Here is a 12,389-nt window from a genome sequence, read left to right as displayed (position 1 = left end):
CAAAAAATTAGCAACAAAAATTAATAACATTATTATTTAAAATTAAAAGCATTATTGGTTATTATGAATGAAGTTTGCAAATGCTAAGTTTTCTTTCTTGATAGATATCTTTCTCTGGCAGCTTTAGCTTTTTCTTGTAATCTCAATGCATTCTCTCTTTCCTTCTCTTCCTTCTCTAGCGACTGCTTCTTGCTAACAGGTCCTTCCTCCTCTTTCTCTTCCTCCTCTCCCCCTAGACTCCTCTTCCTCTCACAATCACTGAGTCTATAAGCATCAACTTCATGTAATCGAGGCAGTAAGTCTTTAACCCATCCATATCTCACAGGGCAGACAGTCCTCAGGTAAGTCTTGGCAGTGTCTACTATCTCGTGATAAACGATCCAATCCAGTGAATCCTCACATCCAAATAAAACCGATGAAGGATGTATAAAAGCAACAGTGCTATGCCCGTCCATAGTTCTAAACGAGCGTCGGTTTGGAGCTAGTCTAGCTGCGTTGCTGAATAATCCGAAACATAATGACTGACGTACTCTCTCTCCTAATGGAGCAGCTCTAATCTCTTCAGTACTATCCCCCAAAACCTCCTGCTTGTTTAGTATATTCTTTAGTTGTCCGACTATGCTTTGAGCTGTCTTGAGGCTCCGCCAGTGGACGTAGTTGTCCCTGCACCACCTCTTCTGGTTCCCACTCTCCATTGCTAGTTTATAAATTGCCAGTAAAGTAGCAAAATCGCTAGTGCCCCCACCAGCCTCTTGAAGCTCTTTATGTGCTTCCATAGACTCCAGGGCTTGCTTCTTTGAGCTTGGACGAATGAATACATTTTCAACTGAAAGCATTGCTACAATTGGTAGGACTGCTTCTTCACATTCTAGGGATTTTGATTTAAGGAGAACTCTGGAGAGATTCGGTTGTAGAGGAAACTGGACTATCTGTCTTCCTAAAGGTGTTACTTGGCCTTTATCATTGATTGCATCAAAGTAGTAGAGTTGTTTAAGAGCTTCGGCAATCATTCTCTCTTCCGGTGGATCGAGATACTCAAACTCAATGACATTACTGATCCCCATACACTTGAAATCAAGTATCACACTGCTCAGACTGGCCCTCTGTATCTCCGGTATTGTATTCTGATTCAACGAGTTATAAAATGATTGACTATACAGCCTATGACACTCACCAGGTGCTGTACGACCAGCCCGACCAGCTCTCTGCTCTGCCTCACTCTTTGATATAGGAACTACTGCCAACACGTCTAGTCCAGTACGAGGATTAAATGATAATTGTTTGACATAACCCGAGTCGATAACATAAACCACACCATCTACAGTCACTGAAGTAGCAGCGATATTAGTGGATACTATAATTCTTCTTATTCCTCTCTCGCTCTGTTTAAAGATCCTCTGCTGTTGCTCAGTAGGTAGTGACCCATATAAAGGTAATATAGCGAGGCCAAGGACGTCTTTGCATAGGACGTCATGTTCATAATCTATTCTCTCAGCTGATTTGAATAACTTGTCACACATCGATTCTATTTCTTGTTGTCCAGTAAGGAATACCAGTATATCCCCTGGGCCTTTCTCCATGTGAGTGTCCATCACTACCTGTTCTACACGAGAGAGGTAACTGGTCTTCATCGGGTCAAAAGTCTCGTCTGTGAAAGAGTAGTGGATTGATACCGGGTAGACCCGACCTGGTATCGTAAAAATAGGACAATTATCAAAAAACTCCGAGAATCTCTTGACATCAAGTGTCGCCGACATTACAATTAATTTGAGTGGGCGGTCCCTTTGTTTGAGTGACCCATCGCCCAGTGGGTGTGGCAGTAGTCTTTTAGTGAGTCCGAAGAGTACGTCAGTTGCTAAACTTCTCTCGTGTGCCTCATCCAATATAATAATACTGTAAGAGGAGAGGGTGTGGTCATCAAGTAACTCTCGTAATAGACAACCATCTGTCATGTACTTGATTTTAGTATCGGGCGAGGTACAGTCGTCAAATCTCACTTGATACCCTACTGTGCCACCTAGGCTCTTACCCATCTCTTCGGAGACCCGGTGAGCCACCGAAATGGCAGCCATTCGTCGTGGTTGTGTTATCCCTATCATTCCTCCTTCTCCTAGGCCAGCCTCGTGCAAAAACTGAGGGAGTTGAGTGGTTTTACCGCAGCCAGTTTCACCAGTGACCACTAGTGTCTGGTTCTCTCTCACGCTAGAAACCAGGGCTTCTCGATACGTGGCGATTGGAAGCTTGCTCTGAGACGCCATTTTATTTTTAATAATTTAAAACCACACCTATACTTAATAAGCAACTGTGACCACGCCTACTTGTTAAACTGTCCACACCTTTTTTCTAATTTGTAATTTGAAGAAGAAAGGGAGTCTTTAGTTCCTTCTCTCGTTTGTTTTCAGGTTAGATAAAATGGTGGAAGAAGAGGAAGATCATAACTCTACTCTTAACGGAGGAGAAGAATTGTGAGTGAGAAATAGAATGAAAAAAATTAATTAATTTTATAAAAATTATTAATAATTGTCACATTTCTTAGCTCTCATTCGTCCGAAGAACGTTTAGAATATGACTTGACCTCTTCAATATCGAGCGAGATAGAGACACCAGGTAGCCACACCCCCTTTCATTCCGTTACATGTTAATGTGTCACAGGTACTAGACCTACTCTGACCAGTGCTGGACGGATATCACCGCATCGTGTCAGATCATTGAGAGATCAAGAATCAGTGAGATCTCAAATCAACTATTAATTGCGTCTATCATTAACTTGAATCATTAATCTCTCTCTTTAGCAATTGCAAGAATTAAAAAAAGAGAATTTTGGTCTAAAATTGAGGATATATCATTTGGAAGAAGCACTGAGAAAAAGACACGGGGACACTAATGAAGATTGGGAGATGGTGGGTGTGTCCTTTGGTCATGTGACTGTCATGTGATCTCGTTAATAATGATAGAATATTCAATTGAATGTTCAAGTTGACGAGATGAAGCAAGAAATGGCAGACAGAGAGTCTTTATTAACAGATGCCAAGTATAATTATTACATTATTAATTATTATTATTTAATTTTTTTCTTTCTAAGAAATGCAATTGATGCCTTGGATAGAAAAGTCAAAGAAGTAAGTTGTAATGCAATGGAGAATAACTAATCTAATTATTAATGAATGTACATGTACATCTACATTGTACTTCCTGCCTCTCCTTTCTACTCTCTCTCTCTCTCTCTCTCTCTCTCTCTCTCTCTCTCTCTCTCTCTCTCTCTCTCTCTCTCTCTCTCTCTCTCTCTCTCTCTCTCTTTCCCTCCCTCTCTCTCTCTCCCTCCCTCCCTCCCTCCCTCCCTCCCTCTCCCTCCCTCTCCCTCCCTCTCCCTCCCTCTCCCTCTCTCTCTCCCCTCTCTCCCCTAATAGTTAGAGAATGAGCTCCTAATGGCCAACAAATCATTAGCTCAAGTCCATCAGTTGCAAGACACCATAAGACAATTACAACAAGTGATGATTATTAATTATTATTAATTGATTAGTAATAAATATAAATATTAAAATTAGGAGGCAAGGGAATATCAACTGAGTTTAAACGAAGCACAGAGACGAGCTGTAATTAATTTAATTAATAATGATATTAATGATCATATTTAATAGGCTGAAGAGAAGGAGAGAGGGGATAATTTAGAAAACGAGTTAATTGAATTAAGAGAACAATTAAAGAACATGCAACCACAGGTGCTTAATTAATTATTCATTAACAACAGCACATTAATTTTTAATTATTATTATTATTAATTGTTATTAATTAATCAGGTCCCATTAAAAACTACTGCTAATGTTAAAGTACAAACAATTGAACCAGTGAATGAAGAAGTAAGAGAGAGAGAGAGTGTGTGTTTATTGTTTAATTATATTCTTTTTTTAAAGTTGAAGGCACTGGAGGAGGAGCTAAAGAAGATTAAGAATGAGTTGGATGAATCAAGAGAAGCCTGTGACGTCAAAGACAAGAAAATACAAGAGCTCGAAATGGAGGTCCTCCGGGTCAGTAATCGAATGGCTGCCATGGCAACAGACCATGCCCAACAGATGCAGACACTGACAGATGAGATCCATCAACTCAAAGTAAAAAAAATTAATATTTTACTTAAAAATTAAACATCTACTAGAGGCATAACAAATTTAAATTGTAATTTCTTTGTCTCTCTTCTTTTTAAAGATACGGTTAGATGAGAAAAATGATTTGTTGCAGAAGAGAGACAACGAGATCATTGAATTGAACCGACAGTTAAGAGAACTCCAGAGACAACTGAGAGAAGAGGCTGATACTAATAACCACCTGAAGAACAAACTAACTGTAGCTGAGGAGGAGAACCAAGAGAAAGAGAGAGAAAATGAAGTTAGGAAGAGAGAGAGAGAAAGAAAGAAAAAAGGAGAGAAGGGAAGATGGAGGAGGAAGATTATGGAGTTAGTTTATAGTGGTTTTTTTGTTTTTTTTTAGGATTTGCGTAGAAAGTTGCGCAATTTAAAAGACGAATTGGAAGACTTGAGAAGCAAAATAGCCGGACTGGAGAGAGTCATAAGAGAGAAGGATGAAGAAATTGAAGTAAAAGAGAGAGAGAATCATTATTAAATTTCATTTTTTTTCATTTCAGAATTTGAAACGACAGTTAAGGCACAGAGATACAGAAGTAATTAAATACTATTTTTATTTATTAATTTTATTTATTTATTAGATTGAGGGGCTCAAGGCTTCATTGTCACAGCTGAGAGCTGAGTTGGCGGAAAAGAATAAATCATTATCAGCTGCAAGAACTGCAGCACACAGTACCAACATCAGCTCACAGGAGGTGGGTCTGGAGTATTTAAAATGGCCGTAACTTGAAAAATTTAAGTCGGAATTAGCTCAAACTTTCTATATAGCATAAGGACATCAATATGTATCAGAAAATATAATAAAAATTGGGGGTGATTTTTTGGCCATTTTTTGGAAAAAACCATGGACTATAGCCTTGGGTATTTTTCAGATTTTGGCCTATTTCTTAAAATGGCTGTAACTTGAAAAATTTAAGTCGAAATCGGCTCAAACTTTCTACACAGCATAAGAGCATCTATATGTATCAGAAAATGTAATAAAAATTGGAGATGATTTTGGAGTCATTTTTGAAAAATACCATGGGCTATTGCCTTGGGTATTTTTCAGATTTTGGCCTATTTCTTAAAATGGCTGTAACTTGAAAAATTTAAGTCGAAATCGGCTCAAACTTTCTACACAGCATAAGAGCATCTATATGTATCAGAAAATGTAATAAAAATTGGAGATGATTTTGGAGTCATTTTTTGAAAAATACCATGGGCTATTGCCTTGGGTATTTTTCAGATTTTGGCACATTTTAAATATCAATAATTACATATCAGAAAATGCAATAGATCTATTACATTTATTATTAATAATTAGATATCATATCAAGTTACTGAATTAAGATCAGAAATCGAAAGATTAGAAGAAAAACTGAGACAAGAGACACACCTCAAAGTAATAACCTCTAATAACCATTAATAACTATTAATAACTATTAATAACTACCAATAACTATTAATTAATAGGAAAAGGCAGAGGCCGATTTGCTTGGCAGAGACGAATTAATCATTCAATTAAGACAAAATTTGAAAACAGCACAAGCCAGACTAAATGTACTGAATACTGTAATACAATTGAATATTAAATTATACTCCTTAATTTTAGGATCTTGAGAATAGACTGTTGGAAGCAACTACAGCACATGCAGCTGAAAAAGTACATTTAAATTATTATTATTATTATTATTATTATTGTTATTATTATTGTTGTTGTTGTTGTTGTTATTTTAGGGGATATTGGAAGCAACCATTGAGGATTTGAATAAGCAACTAGAACAAAAAGAAGGTAAAGTAATAAAATAAAATTTAAATATATTCTCTAAATTCCAGCTGGTATGAGATCATTAAGAAGTGACATTGCTCAGTTAAGAGGAGAGAATGATGCACTGAGGAAAGAGCTGGACAGACTGAGAGGAGAAGTAAGAGAGAGAGAGAGGGAGGGACACTGCATGTACATGTATACTGCATGTACATATAATGTACATGTATCTTTTATCATTGCTGGTGTCTATAGGTCATTAGGCTACAGTCTATCATTGATCAGTTGGAACAGAAAATTAAAGAGAAAGACTTACTGCTGGAACACTCACAGTAATATTGAAATAACAATAACTTTCATGTATATTTATTTATTTATTCTTTATTTCCCAGAGCGACTATCAGTAGCCTACAGAGGGTACTGGATGAACTGAGTAATGACAGGAACAAAGGGAATGTGTCATCAGCTGAAATGGTGAGAATGAGAAGAGAGAAACATGTTTATTATTATTATTATTATTATTATTATTATTATTATTATTATTTTCTTTATTTAACAGGCCAGACTCCAGTCATTATTACAGGCACAAGAGCAGGCACTGAACAGCAAAGAACAAGAAATCAACAACTTAAAACAAGCCATTGAAACCAAAGACGAAATAATACAAGTACAGACTATACAGTACTTTATAATGGAGGAAGAAAAGAAGCTATTTTATTTTATTTATTTTTGGTTTAGGAGCTGAAAATACATTTGGGTAAAGCCCAGACTGAAAAACAGAAATTAGAGGAAGTTATTATACAATTAACGCAAGAAAAGGAGGAGCTTAAGGTAATGAATAATTAATGAATTAATCAATTATATTAATGAATTAATTAATTATATTAATGAATAATTAATTATATTAATGAATAATTAATAGGCTAGGCTAGCTGAGCTTGAGGATAATTCCATTAATAATTTAGCGTCTGCTAAGAGAGTGATGGAGGAGCTACAGGAGCAGGTCCACAGGCTAGAGGCACAGATAAAGGAGATGAGTCAATCACCTCATAAAGTAGCCGTCAGTGTCGAGACCACACCCAAAACCACACCTACTAAAGACCAAGGTGGATCACCTGTGAGTCTAGTAATTAATTAATATTAATAATATTATTAAATTAATTATTAATTAATTTATTAATTTATTATTATTATTAATTAGGGTTCTAGTTCAACAACGATGATATTCAGTGGAATGTCCGAGAAGCTATTGTTGCTGATTCTCCAAAAACTTGACGAACTCTCTCGTGAGATATTAACAGGAAGAACAGAAGGCACCATAGCCAACAGGTAGCTACACTATACTGTACATTTTGATTTAAAATGAACATAATTATTTTTTTCCTTTTGTAATCTCTCCTATTCCCAATTCTTCTACTTATTTTTTATTTTTATTTAAATTTTATTCCTTTTCTTCTCTCTCTCTCTCTCTCTCTCTCTCTCTCTCTCTCTCTCTCTCTTTCTCAGTTCTTTAGCTTCCAAACTGGACGAGCTCTCAAAGCTACAGAAGCAGTTGAAGTCATTACTGAAGAAGAGGAGAGAGGGAGGAGGGGAAGACGAAGTAGACATCGGAATAAAGAGAACAGAATTAGAGGAACTCCAAGAAACGAGCGAGAGAATAATAACGGAATTAGAGAGAGAAAGAGAGAGGGTTCTAGCAGAAGGAGAAGAGAAGGAGACTCTCTTAACGATGTTAAGGTCCGAGCTAGCGGAGACTAAACGACAGTTACTGGAGAGTCAACTGGCGAATGGTCGAATGGACGAAGACTTGAGACGACTTAGGGAGGAGATTAGACGCCTGCGGTCTCAGCTTGACGACGAGGAAGGAAAATCTCGTAAATTGAGGATAGAACTCATGGAATCACGTCTGTCCTCACTCCGTAATCCACCCACGGTTCATAACGAGGGGGTGGGGTCAGTGACATCACTACCAGATCTAAATCGGGATGGGCGTGGTCAAGAGAGATGGACGACGTCTAGTTTCACCTTAGGTGGAGAACAACCCGACCTTAGCGAACTTATCGAAAAACACAGAGAAGTGACAAGACTTAATAAAGAACTACAAAAGAAATGTGAAGAGAGACTCCGAACTTCATCAGGAGGACGAGAAAGAGGAGGAGGAACTACAAGTGATAGAGAGAGGAGTTACTGGGAGAGTAGGATTAGGGAGGCGGAGTCGAAGGGAAGGAGAGAGAAGAGAGAGCAAGAGAAGCTGTTCAATGCTCGGACGAGACTGCTGGAGGAGAAACTGATTGAGAGCGAAAAGAGGCGGCAAATATTAGAAGAGCAGCTGGAATCAGCTGTACAGAAGGAAGAGGAGATAGAGAGGTATAAGAATATTTATTTGTTTATTTATTTGTTTGTTTGTTTGTTTGTTTGTTTAGTTTGGTGACTTCATTGCAAACGGCAGACGAAAAGAAGCGATTGCTTGAGATAAAGTTGGAGGAGATACTGACAGAAAAGAATAATAAAATCTCAGAGCTTGAGCAAAGGATAATTGAACTGCAGGAGAATCAAGTGGGAGAGATGGAGAAAGAGAGAATGGTTGTATTTTATTTATTTATTTATTTATTTTGAAGGGGATGTATTCGCCTGTAACTGATGGAGAATTACGTAATTTAAGAAAAAGGTAACAAAGAATGTCAGAAAATGTGTACATCTAATTAATTTCTTAAAATGGCTGTAACTTAAGAAATTTAAGTTGAAATCAGCTCAAACTTTCTACACAGCATAAGGACATCAATATGTATTGGAAAATTTAATAAAAATTGGGGATCATTTTTTGGCCATTTTTCTGAAAAAAGCATGGGCTATAGCCTTGGGTATTTTTCATAATTTGGCAAATTTCTTAAAATGGCCATAACTTGAAAAATTTAAGTCAGAATCAGCTCAAACTTTCTACATAGCATAAGGACATCAATATGTATCAGAAAATGTAATAAAAATTGGGGGTGATTTTTTAGCCATTTTTCGGAAAAAACCATGGGCTATAGCCTTGGGTATTTTTCAGATTTTGGCAATTTTCTTAAAATGACCATAACTTTAAAAAATTAAGTCGGAATCGGCTCAAACTTTCTACACAGCATAAGGACATCAATATGTATCAGAAAATATGATAAAAATTGGAACTGATTTTTTGGCCATTTTTCAGAAAAAAGCATGGGCTATAGCCTTGGGTATTTTTCAGACTTCAGCATATTTCATTCTTCTCTCTCCTCTCCTAGTATATCTTCTCTAAGAAAAGAGAAATCTCTTCTCATATCTCAACTAACTTCTTGTCGTGAGCAAGTCATTTCCCTTCAGTCGGAAATAGAACAGCTTCAAAGAGTGAGGGACAGTACTGGAGGTAGCCCTGCCTATAGGCGGAGCCTCTCAATAGAGAGTCTACTGGAACAGATCAAGCAATTACGTAGACAACTGGAACAAAGTTTGGATAATAACAGCTCACTTCATGATATACTCCTTAATGCTAGTCAGGTAATAATTATTTTATTTAATAATTATTTATTTTAAATTTATTTTAATATGCTAAAAAATTTAATGCTTCAATTTGTACATGTACATGTAACCTACTTATTTTACACAAGTTATAGCTATCCAATTATTATTTTAATATTATGCTAATTTTTACAAAATTATTTAAAAATTTTTAATCCCAATCTCTTGTTACTATTATTAGCATTCTAAAAATAGAACATCATTACATCATCATATTAGGTATTGGATAGTTCCCAACACACTAGAGCATCAACAGGCGGAGTGGGAGGGGCCACTGGTCTCTCTCCTTGTTCGAGTCCTCCATTAGGCCACACCCCCTTTGTACCAGGAGCCGCCTCCACTGCTAACCCGGGGAGATCAAGAACACGTGTTACCGTGGAAACCAGTTCGCACCAATTGGAGGAGAGGATTAGGAGAGCTCTGAATTCGCCTAACTGTGGGGTAAGAGAAAAGAAAATTTTAAAGGCTATAGAATTCAATTATTTGCAAATTTTTGAAATACAACATACATATATTTTGGATCTTTTTTTAACTCGATTTTAAATGAAAGATTTAAATTTTAAGTTCTACATGTACATGTACAGTGTAGTTCCTTAAAAGCTTTCCATCATACAGTACATGGTACATGAAACATTAACAATAATTGTACATGTACATGTATACATGTATTGATTTTTCTATTCCAATTCTCTTCTCTCTCTTTTCCTCTCTTAGTCAATGGATAAAGGTTTCCTCAATGAGTTATTGCTGTACTTGCAACAACAGAGAAGACAGTTAGATGATAGTCAGCGATTACTGAACGAGCTACAGCAGCAACAAGAAGGAATACCATCAGTATCTCATATAACACTCTCATCACACTATCAGGAGAATGGAGGAGGGGGCGGGGCAGGGGGAGGAGCTGATGATGTAGTAAGTAATACTAATACTTATGGTCACAGATTTTAGCAAGAGTAGATACAGTGTTTGTATGTGCATGTAAAATTATTATTATTATTATTTATTTTATTTATTAATTTATTATTATTAATTAGGATGGTAGCAGGGTGTCAAGTCGAGCATCATCAATTGATTTATCATTAATTAATGAACAGCGTAAGAAGATGGAAATATCAATACATTATTATTATTAATATTTTTTCTCTTTATTTTTTAGTTCAGAGAACACATGAAGCTATCAAAGAGTCTAAGAAATTTCTTAAAAATCAGCGAAGCAATAAATTATAGTTTACCAGTTTTTCAGCATTTTTGAACTATTGATTTACAATTATTATTATTGCAGAAATTGTTGCAGATTTTCAGGTTTTATTAATTATTATTAATAACTAGAATAGTAAATAATCATTTGAACTCAAAGGGTTAATTTTTCATGAAGTTTCTAAATTATTTTATAAGAAAGTTTTCAGAGAAAGTACCAAGGAAATGGCCTATTCCAGGTGTGAATCACGTGATCCTCGTTGCTTCTGGTAAAGGTGGAGTTGGAAAATCTACAACAGCTGGTAAATAATATTCTTTATTTTTTAATTTTATTTTTAATTTTTTAGTTAATTTAGCAGTGACATTAGCAAATGTGAAGGTAAAAATTATATTAATTATTATTTAATTAATTATTAATTAGTAGGGGCTGAGGGTCGGTCTGTTAGATGCTGATGTGTATGGTCCCTCATTGCCACGTCTAATGAACCTCTCGGGACAACCTGAACTGGATAAACGTTAGTATATTATTAGTATATTCCAGTATATTGTCAGTATATTTCATAGAAGACAAGATGATACCACTGACCAATTATAATGTGAAATGGTAATTTATTATTATTTTTTAAAAATTATTTATTTATTTATTATTTTTAGTATGTCAATGGGTTTCTTAGTAGAGGAATCAGAGCCGATAGTGTGGAGAGGATTAATGGTAATTAATAATAATTATTATTAATTACATGTACATGTATATATACAGGTAATGTCAGCAATACGGAGGTTATTAAGAGGTGTGGCCTGGGGTCTATTGGATATATTAGTAATTGATATGCCACCTGGTACTGGAGACACTCAACTATCAATATCAGAGAATATACCTGTATCTGGTAATTAAACAATAATTAATAATTTAATATTATTATTATTAATTTTATTACTGATTTTCCTTTTGCATGTAAATGTTGTTGTTTGTTTGTTTGTTTGTTGGTAGGTGTGGTTTTAGTGTCAACTCCACAGGACCTCTCATTATCTGATGCTAGGAAAGGAGCTGAAATGTTTAAGAAAGTTAACATACCGGTAAGCTTACACCTCAGTAGTGAATATATGGATAAACAGCAATATGAATTACTTGTATGGTCTTAATCCTTTCTCTTCTTATAATTTGCAATTTATATCTACTTCTTTCCCTTTCTTGTTTAGAACTGTAACTAATAGAGTATATCTCTTGCATAATTCTCTTAATTTTTTCTTCCTTCCTTCTCCTCTATACTCATTAGGTTTATGGTATTATAGAGAACATGAGTGGTTATGTGTGTCCTAATTGTGGACATCATTCAAACGTGTTTGGTAAAGTAGGAGGAGCTGACAAACTGTCTAAAGATGTGGGTGTGGACATAATAGGTTACTATAGCAACACGCCATTATCTTGATCACTTCTTTTTCTTTCTCCACTTCATTTATTCCTCTTTTAATTGCTTTGTGCCTTTGTCCTCTCTCTCTCTCTCCCTCCCCCTCTCTCTTTCTCTCTCTCTCCCTCTCCCCGGCTCTCTCTCTCCCTCCCTCCCTCCCTCCCTCCCTCCCTCCCTCCCTCCCTCCCTCCCTCCCTCCCTCCCTCCCTTCCTCCCTCCCTCCCCCCCCTCTCTCCCTCTCTCCTCATAAAGGTGTGATTCCATTAGATGGTGATATTTGTGAATTATCAGATAAAGGTCAACCAATAGTTATATCAAGGCCTGATAGTCCACAGGTATATTTAATAATTAATTAATGTTGACATG

At 36.1% G+C, this 12,389-nt stretch overlaps 3 protein-coding genes across 3 annotated transcripts in view; 2 read left to right on the top strand and 1 right to left on the bottom strand.

Moving 5' to 3' along the window:
* Positions 1 to 40: 40 nt before the first annotated feature.
* On the bottom strand, positions 41 to 2,263 carry LOC100637499 (probable ATP-dependent RNA helicase DHX40). The gene has a single exon (XM_011404343.2). It carries the CDS (start codon positions 2,256 to 2,258, stop codon positions 84 to 86), a length of 2,175 nt encoding a protein of 724 aa, XP_011402645.2. The 5' UTR covers positions 2,259 to 2,263; the 3' UTR covers positions 41 to 83.
* Positions 2,264 to 2,293: 30 nt separating this feature from the next.
* On the top strand, positions 2,294 to 10,748 carry LOC100637372 (myosin-10-like). The gene is made up of 35 exons (XM_019994224.1): positions 2,294 to 2,350; positions 2,403 to 2,465; positions 2,537 to 2,607; positions 2,653 to 2,726; positions 2,793 to 2,900; positions 2,955 to 3,031; positions 3,083 to 3,119; positions 3,408 to 3,488; positions 3,546 to 3,593; positions 3,639 to 3,719; positions 3,798 to 3,857; positions 3,912 to 4,106; positions 4,201 to 4,380; positions 4,483 to 4,587; positions 4,637 to 4,672; positions 4,718 to 4,831; positions 5,440 to 5,517; positions 5,589 to 5,675; positions 5,728 to 5,778; positions 5,853 to 5,907; positions 5,952 to 6,040; positions 6,136 to 6,212; positions 6,273 to 6,354; positions 6,440 to 6,547; positions 6,619 to 6,711; positions 6,803 to 6,997; positions 7,082 to 7,209; positions 7,387 to 8,247; positions 8,304 to 8,436; positions 8,499 to 8,548; positions 9,144 to 9,396; positions 9,637 to 9,858; positions 10,132 to 10,329; positions 10,452 to 10,512; positions 10,574 to 10,748. The coding sequence occupies exons 2-35, from the start codon at positions 2,413 to 2,415 to the stop codon at positions 10,642 to 10,644; spliced, it is 4,212 nt and encodes a 1,403-aa protein (XP_019849783.1). The 5' UTR covers positions 2,294 to 2,350; positions 2,403 to 2,412; the 3' UTR covers positions 10,645 to 10,748.
* A 20-nt stretch (positions 10,749 to 10,768) lies between these two features.
* The window catches only part of LOC105312029 (iron-sulfur protein NUBPL-like), a 2,012-nt gene continuing 391 nt past the window's right edge, over positions 10,769 to 12,389 (top strand). The window contains exons 1-9 of the mRNA XM_019994229.1: positions 10,769 to 10,916; positions 10,962 to 10,993; positions 11,039 to 11,129; positions 11,179 to 11,218; positions 11,269 to 11,326; positions 11,375 to 11,501; positions 11,606 to 11,691; positions 11,892 to 12,015; positions 12,276 to 12,357. Of these exons, the coding sequence (XP_019849788.1) occupies positions 10,787 to 10,916; positions 10,962 to 10,993; positions 11,039 to 11,129; positions 11,179 to 11,218; positions 11,269 to 11,326; positions 11,375 to 11,501; positions 11,606 to 11,691; positions 11,892 to 12,015; positions 12,276 to 12,357 (770 nt within the window). The 5' untranslated portion in view covers positions 10,769 to 10,786. The remainder of the gene's footprint in view (positions 10,917 to 10,961; positions 10,994 to 11,038; positions 11,130 to 11,178; positions 11,219 to 11,268; positions 11,327 to 11,374; positions 11,502 to 11,605; positions 11,692 to 11,891; positions 12,016 to 12,275; positions 12,358 to 12,389) is intronic.

The sequence above is a fragment of the Amphimedon queenslandica genome, unplaced genomic scaffold (assembly GCF_000090795.2).
Source record: "Amphimedon queenslandica unplaced genomic scaffold, v1.1 AMPQUscaffold_13479, whole genome shotgun sequence".
NCBI lineage: Eukaryota > Metazoa > Porifera > Demospongiae > Haplosclerida > Niphatidae > Amphimedon > Amphimedon queenslandica.
Note: the sequence above shows the minus strand (reverse complement) of the source record. Positions and strands in the feature narration are given on the sequence as shown.

Coding starts and splice junctions, on each gene's coding strand:
- LOC100637499 (XM_011404343.2), bottom strand. CDS start 2,258: ATGGCGTCTCAGAGCAAGCTTCCAATCGCCACGTATCGAGAAGCCCTG.
- LOC100637372 (XM_019994224.1), top strand. CDS start 2,413: ATGGTGGAAGAAGAGGAAGATCATAACTCTACTCTTAACGGAGGAGAA. Junction 3,594..3,638: donor ACGAAGCACAGAGACGAGCT/GTAATTAATTTA, acceptor CATATTTAATAG/GCTGAAGAGAAGGAGAGAGG. Junction 8,437..8,498: donor TTGAACTGCAGGAGAATCAA/GTGGGAGAGATG, acceptor TTTATTTTGAAG/GGGATGTATTCGCCTGTAAC.